Source organism: Heterodontus francisci, chromosome 38 (assembly GCF_036365525.1).
Source record: "Heterodontus francisci isolate sHetFra1 chromosome 38, sHetFra1.hap1, whole genome shotgun sequence".
NCBI classification, from domain to species: Eukaryota; Metazoa; Chordata; class Chondrichthyes; order Heterodontiformes; family Heterodontidae; genus Heterodontus; species Heterodontus francisci.
Window position 1 is genome coordinate 17882447 of NC_090408.1, and position 17767 is coordinate 17900213.

Sequence of the window (17767 nt, forward strand, 5' to 3'; positions counted from 1 at the left end):
AGATCATCCAATTTTAGCAAGCTACCAAACTATCATACTGGTCTAACCCTATTACATTTCTAACTTTTGCCAGTTTTTATGAAAGGTCACACAGACCTGAAATGTTGGCCAAGATTTTATGTGGGGCGACGGAGGTCTCATCCACTGGCAAAAGCGCCGGTGAGAGACCCATGTTGCCTCCTCTGGGGAAGATCTGCCGGATCAAGTGCCAATTAGGCATTTAAGTGGACAGCGACAGGCCTTCCCCGGGATCAAGGACACCGGTGGCAGAAGTGCCACCTGCTGAGAGCTGCCGGCAGCTCTTTAACTGAGCAGCGCCACCCCGGTGGAGCAGTCACCCAAGGCCCTGGATCCAGGCTACAGGTAAGTCTCAGTGGGAGGGGTTTTATGAGATGAGGGTTATGGTGGAGGGGTGTAAGGGGATTAGGAGCAAGGGCAGGGATAGGGGTTGGCTCTCTGCAGGTCCCCCCCTTCCTGATGCTGGGTCCCTTGTTTAGGTGCTAAGTGCCTTTTAACGAGGCCCCCCCCCCCACTTCCCCGGAGCTGGCAAGCAACCCGTATGGATTTGCTTGGCGTGCTTCCCATGCGGCGGCAGGCCTGCCCACTGCTTGGCTAATTCTGGTGGCGGTGGGATGAGGCACTTAATTGAGCATTAATTTCCCACTTAATTGCCTTTCACAGGTCTTCCCAATCCGGGCTTAATTTGGGTGGAGGCAGGAATGTGGCAGGGCGATATACTCTCCCTGCTTCCAAACCTGATGCAGAGGAGAGCTTAAAATTCCCCACTTAACTCTGTTTCCCTCCACAAATGCTGCCGAGTATTTCCAGCATTTTCTGTTTTTGTTTCAGATTTCCAGCGTCCGCAATATTTTGTTTTTATATCCTACACTTATTCTCAATCCCCTAAAGCTAATGATATGGTAGGGCTACAGACTTTTGTTCTGTGTTCCTAACGTGGCATTCCATGTCCTAATAAACCTCTGTTTAAAAAAACAAATCTCCTATCTCACCATTTGTTCTTTTGGTGATCTTAAATGCCTGCTTGTAACTGACTCAAATATTTTACATTAGCTCACTAATTCAGACAAATGTCCTAATATACTATCAAGATTGTAGAATGAAGAATTTGCTGCAGTACGTTTTAAACTCTGAAATAACGATCTCAACATTTAAGTAGGTTTAGTTCAGTGCCACTGTTACTTTACACTGCATGGGAATGTTTTTGTGTACTTCTGAGGATAACTTTGAGTTTTAATTTCATTTTATTGAAATTAAATTTACTGCGCTTTATTGTTATACCTCTTATTTTATTGGAACTTACAAGACGACACTCTGGAAGTTCACTCTACAGCAGTAAATCTTTTTTACATGACTTTTCTTTCCCCAATCTTACACACAAACAAACATACTTTGAAAGGTTAGCTCTAATTCAAATAAAATGCTTTTATAGTTTCGAAGCTTCTGTTTCGGAATTAACTTCCTTATATTGATTATTCTCTTCTGAGCATGCATTTTACTTTCTCCCTGTAGGTAGCAAAGTTAAATGCAAAGGACAAGAGCTATACACTAAAAGATGAGCTTTACAAGGAAATCCAACAGGATTGGCCTGGCTATAGTGATGAAGAAAAGCAATTGATAAGAAGACATTTAATAAGGTAGACTTTTATATATCTATTCTTCCATTAGTTTGTATCAAATGCACTCTTCCCATGCTTCAGACCTTGCACTTCAAAGTGTTGGAAGCTTTTTAAAAAAAAAAATTGGTGAGAAGACTTGTCATTTCATGCTAAGTTTTCAGATCTTTATTTGGCCATCTCACCAAGGCCAGGAGTCTGGGATTTATAAGCAGCTGCAAATCTACAGAAATTTTCCCCAGCCATTAGGCTGTAATTGATCTCCAAATTATACCTATTAAACCACATCCCTACAGGCCTGAGTAGTGGGGAAGTAGTTTATATAGGCATATCTAGAGATTAATTAGAGAGATTGGCCAGACTAGCCGCAGCTCCACCTTAGTAAATAGACATCATAACCAGGCTATGCTTGAGCAATGTCATGGAAACTTGATAAATATATCTCATATGGTATTGTTTTCACTAACTGGTATTAAATGCTGGTTTATAATGATGGGTATTATATTGTAGCTCACAGTGTATTATACTGCTGCTAAGTTGAAGCTGTGTTTAAACTAGCCTGTCATAAAGCCAGGAAGCTAATTGCTGTTGATAAAACCAACTTCAAAAATATAAATATATTGTTACGACCAGGTGAGAAAGGTGTCTAGGGGTCTTTCCAAGTACTGTTTGTTACTATGCAAATGTCTTTGCAGTCAAGGGTCTGTTTTTGTTATTAAAGTTCTTTCTTTACTCCAGTAACAGTTTAAAAATCAATGTTCATGTGATGAAATTAATGTCTCTCATTCTTGGCAGTTGGGGGCCTGCATGACAATATTTATCACACTTGGATATGATTGGCTAAAATTTCATATTTATGAACTAGCAATGAATGGCAACTGATCAATTGAAAGGCAAAGCGGGTGGATCAACAATGCATCCAAACAACTAAACCAGCAATAAGCAGTCTACAAAAGCTGCCAATAACAAAGGAAGCTAGTAAAATTCCTTGATATGTTTTTTTGAAAAATCGTTTTATCTCCAATCTCGAATTTCTAAGATTCTCTCCAACAGTGCACTTTATAAGACACAAAAATTACAAAACTCACATGTAATTATTAAACTTACCTATATGATAGTATTTTGTTCCAAATAGAAGTCCTGAATTCCAACATGTTTATTTAAGCAGAACCTTTTTGAAACACTTAAGTATTGTTGCAGTGATAATTGGTGAAGAAAGAAATGTGGAAAATAGTTTTATATTTCTTGGCATTTGGTATGAAAACTGACACTCTGAATAGATAGAACAATCCTCCCATTTAATACATTTTAAGTACCTTCGATAGGTAAGGAGAGCACTATATAGTCTGTTTCCAGAAGTGGGATATGGTGGCGTAGTGGTAATGTCACTGAACTAGTTATCCAGAGGCACAGGTTAGTGCCTTGCAGACACAGGTTCAAATCCCATGCAGCTCGTGGAATTTAAATTCAATTAATTAATAAGAATCTGGAATTGAAAGCTAGTCAGAGTAATGTTGCCATGAAGCTATCATCAATTGTCATTTTAAAAAAAAAACATCTGGTTGTTTCAATAATGTCCTTTTGGGAAGGAAATCTGCTGTCCTTACCTGGTCTGGCCCAAATGTGACTCCAGATGCACAGCAATGTGCTTGACTCTTAACTGCCCTCTGAAATGGCCAAGCAAGCTGCTCAAGTTGTCAAGGGCAATTAGGGGTCGGCAACAAATGCTGGCCTTGCCAGCGCCACCTACATCCCATGAAAGAATGAATAAAATTACTATCCTGAACAAATTGCTGAAAATGCTTTCCAGATCCTTTCAATGCGAATTTATGCGTTCTTGCCTTGCAATAGCGTAATCTGTGACTCATCATGGGAGGTTCTATGAGAAATTTGCAGGTTTTATTTTAAAAAATCAGATAGCTGAAAAAGTTGCAGTGATCTCAATAGCTGATCAAAGCATGCACCAGAACGGTTCCAAGGATGAGGGATTTTAACTATAAGGGTAGGTTGGAAAAGCTGGACTTTTCTCCGTGGAGCAGAGGAGCTTGAAGGGAGATTTGATAAAGGTGTACAAGGTTATGACAGCTTTAGATAACGTAAACAAAGAAAAGCTGTTCCCATTAGTTGAAGGTACAAGGGCTAGGACTAGGGGACACAGATTGAAGGTTTTGGGCAACAGATGCAGGGGCAGATGTGAGGAAGAACATTTTTATGCAGCGAGTGGTAATGACCTGGAACTTGCCTACAAGCGTGGTGGAAGTGGAGACAATGAAAGATTTTAAAAGGAAATTGAATGGGCATTTGAGGTAAATAAACTTGAAGGGCTACAGGGATAGAGCGGGAGATTGGGACTGATTGGATTACTCCGCAGAGAGCTGGCTTGGACTCGATGGGCCAAATTGCCTCCTTCTGTGCCATTATGACTATAAATTCTGAGTGATCGTTATGTAACTGGCAAGCTGAGAATTGAAATGGGTAAACATTTAATAATAAACTGAATTGTGGCTGAAAATCAGATTAATTCTTAACCTGAGTGTTTAAAGGTTGAAGCATATGCTTCCATTGTTTAAAAAATAACTTGGTTTTAGGGCAGCTGTAGCATGGTTTTGAATTTCCAGGGTCAGGCAAACCCCACCAGACAAGACTGAGGTACACATTATTTCACCACATGAACATTAAAACTTAAAATTGCAAACCCTAACCGGAGAGACATTTCTATGGTAACAGACAATGTTGAAACAATGGGGTTCCAGCAATTGCTTCTCCAACACGCACAAGTGGTCAGACCAGGTTTAGTCACATGACTGACTTGCAGAGTTTTTGAACTCCCAACAAAGGGATTTGAAGAGACTAAGCCATGTGCTGATGGAGTAAACAGCTCTCCTGGAACTGAAGCAAGAACATCTCCTCTCCTGCCTGTCTGCTTGCTTCATCTCTTCCCACGGAACTGAGTCTTGTGAAAACACGTGAAACTAAAGGAGAGAAAGAATTCCGAGGTGAACAAGGTTAAGAAGACGACTGGACCCCAACGAAGCGCAAGACCATATCTTCAATCAAGGACTATAGCGCGCTCGAGAAACAGTAACAAGATATTGCCTCAAACTGTTCTACTTATCTTTTCTGCTGTTTTCTGTCCCTATTTTGCATGTTTATATTGCGTGTGCATGCCAGCGTGAGCGCGTCATATATCCGTAGGTGTGCTCCTTTTTAGAGTTTGAGTTTAAGGTTTAATAAATTTCATCTTTCTGCTTTAAACCAAGGAAAACCTGTTTGTGCTCAGTTCTTTGCCTTATAATTGGAAACTGAACAAGGAATCACACAAAGGGGAGCTCAAAACACAGTGTGTTTAAAAAATAAAACCCTGTTACAATAAGACCAGGTAAAGATAGCAAAAGACGCCTAGACGTTGCTCACCTGGTCGTAACACCATCATATGTTCTGTTTTGTTATAGTAGTTGATTGCAACAAAAATCAAAATCCAATCCTTTTTAATTTGGTGGTTATGCATTTATGTTCTCTGATGTCGGCAGTTGGGGATGGTGATGAGCTCAGTTCCTGATCCTGGATGATTTAATGGTTTTGGAAGCAATTTTGTCGTGGTCTTGGGGAAGGAGAGAAAGATGATGTGTCTTCCCTTTGTATTTTTGGAAGAGTTACCATTGGTTATTGGAATTAACAGAAAATAGACAAATGGTAATTAGGGATTTATGATATTTGCATAGCCTGTTTCTGTGCTATAAATTCTATTTGGTCCAAAAGGTCTATGCTGAAGTTTTTAAGCTCCACACGAGCCTCCTCCTGCCCTTGGTGCAACCCTGACAGCATATCCTTTACATATGGTGCAGAAAAGAGCAGGGTATTCATTTCCAATAGATAACACTGGAGATGAGGGACGGGGGTGGGGGGGGCGGTGTGGTGCCTGGCACATGGTCACGGGGTAGCTTCTGTGCATGGCCACGAGTGTATTTTATACTTTTTGGTGATATGCCTTGCAAAGTAAAACACAACTAATGCAACTGCAGAAATGTGTGAATGTAATTGACAGCTCTACTCAATCCTTCATTTTGATGAGGTGACTATCTACAAGTTATAAAGCACATTAAACAGTCTGGATTTTAAACCAGTGTTGTAGTTTAAATTATGTAATTGCCTCTGCAAAGAACTAACAGCAACCAGGAAGGTTTCCTGTCTTCTGATCATCTCTATCTATCCTTGGTGAAATAATCAAATGTACTGCTGAAGTACAACGAGGTTACTTTATTAAGAACTTATGTAATTGAAATTCCATCTCCTTTGATCTCCAGCAGTTTAATACATTGAGCTGTGAAAGATAGTCACAAAATACTTTTACGTTTTAGCACCAGCTGTGTCAATCTCTGGCTTCCTGTGCATCCAACATCCACAATACAATATAAAGAAATCGGGAACTAGGCCAAAACATCTGAGTCATTGAGGATATGAAGTTATAGTTCGCATGTTTTGTCTGTATGGTGTTTTTGCAGATGAAAGCCCCTTAAATCTATCAACGGGCTCTGTGCTTGAATTACACTTTACACAACTCATGCCTGGGACTTTCCAGTATCTGTGGTTAGTCAACTGTTTGTGCTCTATTTACTGAAAAAGTACACTTTACCAGAAAACCTGTAGAGATTTATACCAGTAAGACTTTGCCACAGTAATTGGTGTTTGTCTAGATCTGTTGAGAATATTTAAGACAGTCTGCCTTCTCAGATCACAGACCAGTCAGTAGATTTGCGTCGATGGAGTGGCAGAGCGAGTGCCCACAACTGCCATAGGGCACATGTAGGATTGAAATATTTCATAATAGCAGGAATAAGCCATTCGCCCGCTCGAGCCTGCTCAGCCATTCAATAAGATCAGAGAAACATAGAAAATAGAAGCAGGAGTAGGCCATTTGGCCCTTCGAGCCTGCACCGCCATTCATCATGATCATGGCTGATCTTCCAGCTCAGTAGCCTGTTCCCGCTTTGGCCCCATACCTTTTGATCCCTTTAGACCCAAGAGCTATATCTAACTCCTTCATGAAAACATAGTATTTTAGCCTCAACTGCTTTCTGTGGTAGTGAATTCCACAGGCTCACCACATGCTGAGTGAAGAAATTTCTCCTCATCTCAGTCCTGAAAGGTTTACCCCATGTCCTTTAGACTATGACCCCTGGTTCTGGACTCCCCCACCATCGGGAACATCCTTCCTGCATCTACCCTGTCAAGTCCTGTTAGAATTTTATAGGTTCCTATGAGATTCCCCCCTCACTCTTCTGAACTCCAGCGAATATAATCCTAACCGACTTAATCTCTCTTCATAAGTCAGTCCCACCATCCCAGGAATCAGTCTGGTAAACCTTTGCTGCACTCCCTCTATAGCAAGAACATCCTTCCTCAGATAATGAGACCAAAACTGCACACAATATTCCAGGTGTGGCCTTACCAAGGCCCTGTATAATTGCAGCAAGACATCCCTGCTCCTGTACTCGAATCCTCTCGCTATGAAGGCCAACATACCATTTGCCTTTTTTACCGCCTGTTGCACCTGCATGCTTACCTTCAGCGACTGGTGTACAAGAACACCCAGCTCTTGCTGCATATTCCCCTCTCTCAGTTTATAGCCATTCAGATAATCTGCCTTCCTGTTTTAGCTACCAAAGTGGATAACCTCACATTTATCCACATTATACTGCATCTGCCATGCATTAGCCCACTCACTCAACTTGTCCAAATCACCCTGAAGCCTCTCTGCATCCTTCTCACAACTCACCCTCCCATCTGCAAATTTGGAGATATTACATTTAGTTCCCTCATCTAAATCATTAATGTATATTGTGAATAGCTGGGGTACTAGCACCGATCCCTGTGGTACCCCACTACTCACTGCCTGCCATTCGGAAAAAGACCCACTTATCCCTACTCTTTGTTTCCTGTCCGCCAACCAATTTTCTATCCATCACAATCCACTACCCCCAATCCCATGTACTTTAATTTTACATGCTAATCTCTTATGTGGGACTTTGTCGAAAGCTTTCTGAAAGTCCAAATAAACCACATCCACTGGTTCCCCCTCATCAATTCTACTCGTTACATCCTCGAAGAATTCTAGTAGATTTGTCAAGCTTGATTTCCCTTTCGTAAATCAATGCTGACTCTGCCTGATTCTATCACTGTTTTCAAAGTGCTCTGCTATAAAATCTTTGATAATAGACTCTAGGATTTTCCCCACTACCGACGTCAGGCTGACTGGTCTATAATTCCCTACTTCTCTCTACCTCCCTTTTTAAATAGTGGGGATACATTAGCTACCCTCCAATCTGTAGGAACTGTTCCAGAGTCTATAGAATCTTGGCAGATGACCACCAATGCATCCACTGTTTCTAGGGCCACTTCCTTAAGTACTCTGGGATGCATACCATCAGGCCCTGGGGATTTATCGGCCTTCAATCCCATCAATTTCCCAACACCATTTCTCTACTAATACTGATTTCTTTCAGTTCCTCTCTCTCACTAAGCCCCCTGTTCCCCAACATTTCTGGTATGTTATTTGTGTCCTCCTTTGTGAAGACAGAACCAAAGTATGCATTTAGTTGGTCAGCCATTTCTTTATTCGCCATAATAAATTGCCCTGTTTCTGACTGTAAGGGATCTACATTTGTCTTCACCAATCTTTTTCTCTTCACATACCTATAGAAACTTTTACAGTCAGTTTTTATGTTCCCCGCAAGCTTGCTCTCTTACTCTATTTTCCCCTTCTTAATCAATCCCTTGGTCCTCCTTTGTTGAATTCTAAACTGCTCCCATTCCTCCGGTCTGTAGTTTTTCCTGGCAAATTTATATGCCTCTTCCTCGGATCTAATGCTATCTCTAATTTCCCTTGTAAGCCATGGTTTGGCTATCTTTCCTGTTTTACTTTTGTGCCAGACAGGGATAAGCAATTGTTGCAGTTCATGCATGCACTCTTTAAATGTTTGCCATTGCCTATCCACCGTCATCCCTTTCAGTAGCCTTTCCCAATCCGTCATGGCCAACTCGCGCCTCATACCTTCGTTGTTTCCTTTACTAAGATTCAGGACCCTTGTCTCAGAATCAACTATGTCACTTTCCATCTTGATGAAGAATTCTGCTATATTATCGTCGGTCATCCCCCAAGGGGTCTCTCACCACTAGATTGTCAATTATTCCCCCCTCATTACACAATACCCAGTCTAGGATGGCATGTTCTCTCGTTGGTTCCTCAATGTATTGGTCCAGAAAACCATCCCGTATACACTCCAAGAATTCCTCCTCTACGGTATTGTGACTAATTTGATTTGCCCAATATATATGCAGATTAAAGTCACCTATAATTACAGATGTTCCTTAATCGCATGCGTGTCTAATTTCCTGTTTAATACCATTCCCAACATCACCACTACAGTTTGGGGGTCTATATACAACCCCCACTAACATTTTTTGCCCCTTAGTGTTTCTCAGCTGTACCCATGCAGATTCCACATCTTCTGAGCTAATATCTTTCCTCACTATTGCGTTAATTTCCACTTTAACCAGCAATGCAACTGCACTACCTTTTGCTTTTTGTCTGTCCTTCCTAAATACTGAATATCCTTTGGATGTTCATTTCCCATCCCTGGTCATCTTGCAGCCATGTCTCCGTAATCCTGACTATATCATACCTGTTTACATCTATTTGGGCGATTAATTCATCCACTTTATTGTGAATGCTCCACGCGTTAAGGCGCAAAGCGTTGAGGCTTGTCTTTTTAACATTACTTGTCCCCTTCCCACTATTTTTCAGTGTGGCCCTGTTTGATTCCGGCTCTTGATTTCTCTGCCTATCACTTATTCCCCTTACTGTCTTTTGTTCTTGTCTTTGATTCCCCCCTCCTCTGACTCCTTGCAAAGGTTCCCATCCCCCTGCCATTTTAGTTTAAACCCTCCCCAACCACTCTGGCAAATACTCCCCCTAGGACATCAGTCCCGGTCCTGCCCAGGTGTAACCCGTCCAGTTTGTACTGGTCCCACCTCCCCCAGAACCAGTCCCAATGCCCCAGGAATCTAAAACCCTCCCCCTCACGCCATCTCTTCAGCCACGTATTCATCCAATATATCCTGCTATTTCTACTCTGACTAGCACGTGGCACTGGTAGTAATCCTGAGATCACTACTTTTGAGGTCCTACTTTTCAACTTACTTCCTAGCTTCCTATATTCTGCTTTTAGGACCTCATCCTTTTATTACCTATGTCGTTTGTACCAATGTGTACCACGACCACTGGCTGTTCACCCTCCCCCTTCAGAATGTCCTGTAACTGCTCTGAGACACTCTTGACCCTAGCACCAGGGAGGCAACATACCATCCTGGAGTCTCTTTTGCAGCCCCTTGCAATTGAATCCCCTATAACTATTGCATTCCCACACTTTTTACTCCTCCCCTGTGCAGCAGAGCCAACCGTGGTGCAACGAATTAGGCTGTTGCTGCTTTTTTCTGAGAGGCCATTCCCCCCAACAGTATCCAAAGCAGTATACCTGTTTTGCAGGGGAATAGCCACAGGAGATTCCTGAATATGGGCGGCACAGTGGTTAGCACCGCAGCCTCACAGCTCCAGCGACCCGGGTTCGATTCTGGGTGCTGCCTGTGTGGAGTTTGCAAGTTCTCCCGGTGACAGCGTGGGTTTTCGCCAGGTGCTCCGGTTTCCTCCCACAGCCAAAGACTTGCAGGTTGATAGGTAAATTGGCCGTTGTAAATTGCCCCTGGTGTAGGTGGTAGGGGAATTGTGGGGATGTGGTAGGAATATGGGATTAATGTGATATTAGTATAAATGGGTGGTTAATGGTCGGCACAGACTCGGTGGGCCGAAGGGCCTGTTTCAGTGCTGTCTCTCTAAATAAATAAATAAAAAAAATAAATAAACTACCTGCCTAGTCCTCTTGCTCTGCCTGGTGGTCACCCATTCCCCTCCTGCCTGTGGGGTCTGAGCCTGCGGTGTGACCACCTCTCTATACGTGCTATCCACGATACTCTCCGCCTCGTGGATGCTCCACAGTGTCCCCAGCTGCTGCTGCAGCTCCAAAGCCCGGGCTTCCAGGAGCTGCAGCTGGATACATTTCCTGCACACATGCTGATCCCGGGCACTGGAAATGTTCCTGGCTTCCGACATGGAGCACGAGGAGCACACCACGGCTTTGAGCTCTCCTGCCAAGACTTCACCCTTTAAATTAAACTAAACCTTCTGGAAGATCTTAATGTCCAATAATATCAGTTACTCTAGGGCCCTTCTTCCCTGGTCCTCGTTACTACAGAACTCACTAAAAAAAAGCACTACTTACTATATTTGAAATAAACTTAAAACTTTTCTTAACTGAGATACTTACCCAGCTATTTAGAGCTATTCCCTAACAGCAGTGACTCACCAACCAATCACCTTGCAGTTCTCCTGTAACGTCACTGTTGGCTTTTTTTTCAAAACTCCGGTATGCTGCCGCTGCACTTTTAAACTCTTCCAGTCTCACTTCTTCCCGCTGCACTTTTAAACTCTGCCAGTCTCACTCCTTCCCACTGCACTTTTAAACTCTGCCAGTCTCACTCCTTCCCGCTGCACTTTTAAACTCTTAAACTCTAATCATGGCTGATTTGATCGTGGCCTCAACTCCACTTTCCTGTCTGCCCCCCATAACCCTCGACTCCCTTGGTAGATCAAAATCTGTCTAACTCAGCCTCAAATATACTCAGTGATCCAGCCTCCACTGCTGTCTGGGGAAGAGAATTCCAAAGATTAACGACCCTCTGGGAGAAGAAATGCCTCCTTATCTCTGTCTTAAATGGGAGGCCCCTTATTTTGAAATTGTGCTCTCTCTAGTTCTGGATTCCCCCACGAGGGGAAACATCCTCTCAGCATCTACCCTGTCAAGCCCCCTCAGAATCTTATACATTTCAATAAGATCACCTTTCATTCTTCTAAACTCCAATGAGTATAGACCTAACCTGCTCAACCTTTCCTCATAAGACAACTGCTTCATCCCAGGAATCAGCCTAATGAACCTTCTCTGAACTGCCTCCAATGCAAGTATATCCCTTCTTAAGTAAGGAGACCAAAACTGTACACCATACTCTAGGTGCCGTCCCACCAATGCCTCGTACAGTTGTAGCAAGACTTCCCTATTTTTATACTCCATCCCCCTTGCAATATATGGCTACATTCCATTTGTCTTCCTAATTATTTGCTGTGCCTGCATGTTAACTTATTGTGATTAATGTACAAGGACAACCAGATCCCTCAGTACCATAGCATCCTGCAGTCTCTCTCCATGTAAATAATCTATTTTCTATTCTTACCACCAAAATGGACCTCAATATACCCACATTATACACCATCTGCCAAATTTTTGCCGACTCTCTCAACATATCTATATCGCTTTGCAGACACTTTGTGTCCTCCTCACAACTTGCTTTTCTACCTATCTTTGTATCGTCAGCAAATTTGGCTACAATGCACTCACCCCTTCATCCAAGTCATTAATTTAGATGATTAATAGTTGAGGCTCTAGCACTGATCCCTGTGGCATTCCACTAGTTAGATTGCCAACCTGAAAATGCCCCATTTATCCTGACTTTCTGTTTACTTTTAGTTAGTTAGCCAATCCTCTATTCACACCAATATATTACCCCCAACACCAAGAGCTGTTATCTTGTGCACTAACCTTTTATGAGGCACCTTATCAAATGCCTTTTGGAAATCCAAATACACTACATCTACTGGTTCCCCTTTATCTCCTTAAACTTTTGCCACTGCTTCTCTACCATCTTACCTTTTAACCTGTTTTCCCTGTCTACTTCAGCCAATTCTGTCTTCATACCCTTGTAATTGCCTTTATTTACGTTTAAGACACTAGTTTCAGACCCAGATTTTTCACCCTCAAAACTGAATGTGAAATTCTATCATGTTCTAACCACTCTTGCACATTACAAGGTCTAAAATAGCCTGCTCCCTGGTTGGTTCCAGGATGTATTATTCTAAGAAACTGTTCCTGATACACTCTGTGAACTCATCCTCCAGGCTCCCTTTGCCAATTTGATTTGGCTAATTAAAACAAAGATTAAAATCGCCCACGATTATTGCAGTACCTTTCTTACAAGCTCCCACTATTTCTTGGTTTATACTCTGTCCTACAGTGTGTTCGGGTCTTATAAACTGCTCCCACCAGTGACTTCTTTCCTTTGCCATTTCTTATCTCCACCCAACCTGATCCTACTGCTTGATTTTCTAAGCCAAGATCATTTCTCACTACTGTGCTGATCTCATCCTTTATTAATGGAGCTACTCCACCTCCTTTCCCTTTCTTCCTATTCTTCCAAAATGTCAAATGCCCTTGAATATTCAGTTCCCAGCCTTGGTTACCTTGCGACCACATCTCTCTAACGGCTATTCCATCACACTCATTTATTTGTCCCATCAGTTCATCCATCTTGTTGCAAATGCTGCAAGCATTCAGATAAAGAGCCTTTAATTCTGTCTTTTTACCATTTTCCCCTACTCTGATCTTATTTGTTGGTGCACTCTTATCTTTGCATGCTCTGTCCCTTCCTGCACACTCTGGTTCTCATTACCCGTAATATTACCCTGCACAGTTGCCTTGTCCTTTCTCTTTAACTTTCCAGATTTCCCCTCATGTGAACCCTAGCCCCCAGTATTTAGTTTAAAGCCCTCTCTACAACCTTAGTTATACAATTCGCCAGGACACTGGTCCCAGCATGGTTCAGGTGAAGGCTGTCTCAGTGGTACAGCTCCCTTTTTCCCTAGTACTGATGCCAGTGCCCCATGTTCAAAACCCATTTCTCCCACACCAGTCGTTGAGCCATACCTTCAACTCCGATCTTACTCACCCAATGCCAGTTTGCTCGTGGCTCAGCTAGTAATCCAGAGATTATTACCTTTGTGGTTCTGCTTTTTGATTTAGCCTCTAGCTGCTCATACTCCCTCACCAGAAACTCTTTCTTAGTCCTACCTATGTCGTTGGTACCTACGTGGACCACGATAATGAGATCCTTCCCCTCCCACTCCAATTTCCTCTCCAGCCCCAAGGAGATGTCCTTAACCCTGGCACCAGGTGGGCAACACAGCCTTTGGGACTCACGCTGTTGGCTGCAGAGAACAGTATCTATCTCCCAACTATACTGTCACCTACTGCAACTACATTCCTTTTAACTTCCCCCATTTGAATGACCCCCTGCACCACAGTGCTGTGGTCAATTTGCTCATCCTCCCTGCAGTCACTGCTCTCGTCGAAGCAAGCTGCAAGAACGTCAAACCTGTTGGACAAGTTCAAGGGCTGAGACTTCTCCATTGCTGCCTTCTGGATCCCCATACCTGTCTCACTCGTAGTTAAGCCCTCCTGTCCCTGACAGTGGACCAAATTGAAGTGCCTAGCCTAAGGGATGTGATTGCCTTTTGGAACAAAGTGTCCAGGTAACTTTCCCCATCCCTGGTGCATCACAGTGCCCGAAGCTCGGACTCCAGCTTATCAACTTGCTTCAAGCTGCAGATGTGGTTGCAATGGATCACATTGTTGGTGTCCACCAGCTTCCACATGCTACAGCGACAGTACATCACCTTCCCTGCCATCTTTATTGTGTTTTATTTAACTAATTAGCTTTCAAGTTTAGAATTATTGCACAATGTTTATTTGTGGTTATATCAAATAGTTAAGCTATAAATGTAATACAGTACTTCTATCTTCCCAGTACCAGTTTAAACTACTGCCCTAATTTAGAATGAAAAAGAAAACCTTAAAACTCACCAACAAATCACCTACCTGCTCACCTAATTAATGCCTCTATGTCTCGGGTCTCGCTGTCTCCAGCTCCCTCTCTCGAATCACTCATTGTTCTGTAAAGGACCAGATCAGCACCTCCTCCCTCACTTGCTAAATTCCTGAGTTAAACACTGCCACGGAGGACTCGACCAAGCTGGGCTTAGTGCTACTTACTTCATGCATCAGCAAAACCTCCTCTCTTTATACTAGCTGCAATTCCAGAGACCCGAGTCAGCCCCTGCTGACTAGGGAGCCCGTTCTAACTAGCTCCCTACATAATTAACTGTGCAACTGCCTCTAGCAGGGAGCTTGTTTATCACTGACTGAGGCTGAAAGAAACTACAGTTTATTGTTAAAGTTAAGCGAAATGCAAACTTGACTAGATTTTAAAAAATCAACCCTTAAAATTTGTTGCACTGGTATACCCGATGTGGGCTTCCTCAAATACTCTAACGGTACATTAATAACAGAATATCCGATCAAACAATTTATTTCAGCCAGCAGAAACCAAAATGAAGGCATTCACAATTCAAAGATTGAGTAAATTTTCACATTTCACAAACTTCCGCAGTTGTATTAGTTGTGTTGTCACTTTGTAAAGCATACCACAAGAACGTACAAAATGCACCCCATAGTCACACTCTATTGATCCTTTTGTAATAGTTTTTTTGCACAATTAAGTAGTTCTGTTTCTGTTAAGTATCAGGAAAATTGTCATTAACTTCTGGCCTGGGTGGTTATAGTTATTTGTTGCCTGCTTTCCTACTTCCTTGTGGGAATAAGATTTGTTAACTTTAATACTAAGAACACATTGAGTAAACATCACAGAATCGTTAGAGTGCAGAAGGAGTCCAATCGGCCTATCATGTCCGGACCGGCTCTTTGAAAGAGCAACTCCCTCAGTTCCATTCCCCCATCTTCTCCCTGTAAACCCTGCACATTCTTCCTTTTTATATAACTCTCTGATTCCCTTTTGAATGCGTCAATTGAACCTGCCTCCACCACGTTCTCAGGCAGCGCATTCCAGACCTTAACCACTTGCTGCATGAAAAAGCTTTTCCTCATGCCTCTTTTGCTTCTCTTACCAAATACATTAAATCTGTGCCCTCTTGTTCTCAATCCTTTCACGAGTGGGAACAGTTTCTCTCTATCTACTCTGTCCAGACCCCTCATGATTTTGTATACTTCTATCAATCACTTCTCAGCCTTTTCTCTAAGGAAAACGGTCCTAACTTCTCCATTCTATCTTCATAACTGAAATTCCTCATCCCTGGAATCATTCTCGTAAATCGTTTCTGTACTCTCCAATGCCCTCACATCTTTCCTAAAGTGCGGCACCCAGAACTATATGCAATACTCCAGCCAAGGCCGTACTAGTGTCTTATACAAGTTCAACATAACTTCCTTGCTCTTGTACTCTATGCCCCTATTAATAAAGCCCAGGATACTGTATGCTTTATTAACCGCTCTCTAGACCTGTCCTGCCACCTTCAGTGACATGCACATATACACCTAGGTCCCTCTGCTCCTGCACCTCCTGTAGAATTGTACCCTTTAATTTATATTGTCTCTTCATGTTCTTCCTACCAAAATGAATCTCTTCACATTTCTCTGCATTGAACTTCATCTGCCACCTGTCTGCCCATTCCACCAACTTGTCTATGTCCTTTTGAAGTTCTACACTGTCGTCCTCCCAGTTCACAATGCTTCCAAGTTTCATATCATCTGCAAACTTTGAAACTGTGCCCTGTACATCAAGGTCTAGGTTATTAATATATATCAGGAAAGGCAAGGGTCCCAACACTGATCCCTGGGGAATTCCACTCCAAACCTTCCTCCAGCCTGAAAAACATCCATTAACCATAACATTTCCAAACATCTTTGTAGGTGCAAATAAACACCGTAACTGTTGAGTTTTTTTTTAACCCACTTTTCCACTGTTCAGTAAATTTTGTGCTCATGAAGGTGGAGGATATTAATGCTGGGCAATGGAACATTTTCCCATTTTGTTACCCAGTGTCGACACCAAGAACTCCCAGTGTGGGTATAGCATGTTTGGATGCAGAATGAACTTCTCTCCATGCTGGCCCAGCAAATATGCTTCAACCAAAATCTTGGAAGAGTACCCTTGACTGCACCAGTGTAATCCTTAACAATTCCTGCAGAAGTCATCCTGTTGTTCCTCTGATTGAGATTGCCAAATTCAGGGCAGTTTTGTGCTGTGAGTAATGCCAGAAATATTACTTGTAGCTAACAGATGACGACAAAAAAAACCATTAGTGCACGTTGCATTTTAGATTCATAGTTTCTGAGTGGATGCAGTTGAGAGCATTTATGATTTATCTAGGCTATTCTCACAAGTGATCTGATTTTTCTTAACATTTTGCCATTATTTCTATTGCTATGCCATTTTAAACAAGCACAACAGTTTTGGACACTGCACCTAACTAAACAGCTGATCTGGTTCATGAGCCTTAATCTTTCCTACTAATTTTGCATAAAGAACTTTGTTGAATGCCTTTTGAAATCCAGCTAAACGATATGTACTGAATTACCCATGTCATGCAGCATAATTACCTCTTCAAAGAATTTCCAGTAAGTTCCTTAGGTAGGCATGGCTTATTAATTCTAAAACTATACTCCCCATATCTGTACTCTTCAAGTGTTCATTTACAACATCCTGTACGCAATGCCTTCTGCATTTCCCGCTATGGTAGGCTAACTGGCCTGTACTTAATGGGTTCTTGGTTACTGTTTTGAATATTTGAACTCCATTTGCACTCATCCAGTCCTTGGATTGTACTCCAGTTTTTATAAAAGCAAAATACTGCGGATGCTGGAAATCTGAAATAAAAACAAGAAATGTTGGAACCACTCAGCAGGTCTGGCAGCATCTGTGGAAAGAGAAGCAGAGTTAACGTTTCGGGTCAGTGACCCTTCTTCGGAGCTCCCGTTTTTATGGTGTGCTTAAAAAAACAATCAGCCAAAGCATCATTAACTTCCTCTTAATTTCTTGACAATCTATAATGTTTCCTCTCTGAATCAGTCTTGTTAATATTTAATTCTTTGTTTTTGAGTGACACATTCTTTACTAGCTTTAATAAGCTTGAGATCCATTTATTATGATGGCAACTTATTTTTACAGTATTACTTTGTGAAAACAGTTGTGAAAAATCCATTCAATATATTTGCCATATCCTTTTTTTTAAAAAAAGTTATACTGGTTTTACCAGTTTGTCCTTGCAGAGACCAGTATTTCAAAGTAATTCTGAAGAAGGATATGATTAAGTACCTTTACAAGAACGTTGGCTTGAT

At 42.1% G+C, this 17767-nt stretch overlaps 1 protein-coding gene across 6 annotated transcripts in view; it reads left to right on the forward strand.

Annotated features, from left to right (window-relative positions):
• LOC137352405 (novel protein similar to elongation factor RNA polymerase II (ell)) overlaps positions 1–17767 on the forward strand; it is a 102757-nt gene that overhangs the window by 60327 nt on the left and 24663 nt on the right. For all 6 annotated transcript variants that reach the window (XM_068017765.1, XM_068017762.1, XM_068017761.1 and 3 more), the window contains one exon: positions 1531–1655. In XM_068017765.1, the coding sequence (XP_067873866.1) occupies positions 1531–1655 (125 nt within the window). The remainder of the gene's footprint in view (positions 1–1530; positions 1656–17767) is intronic.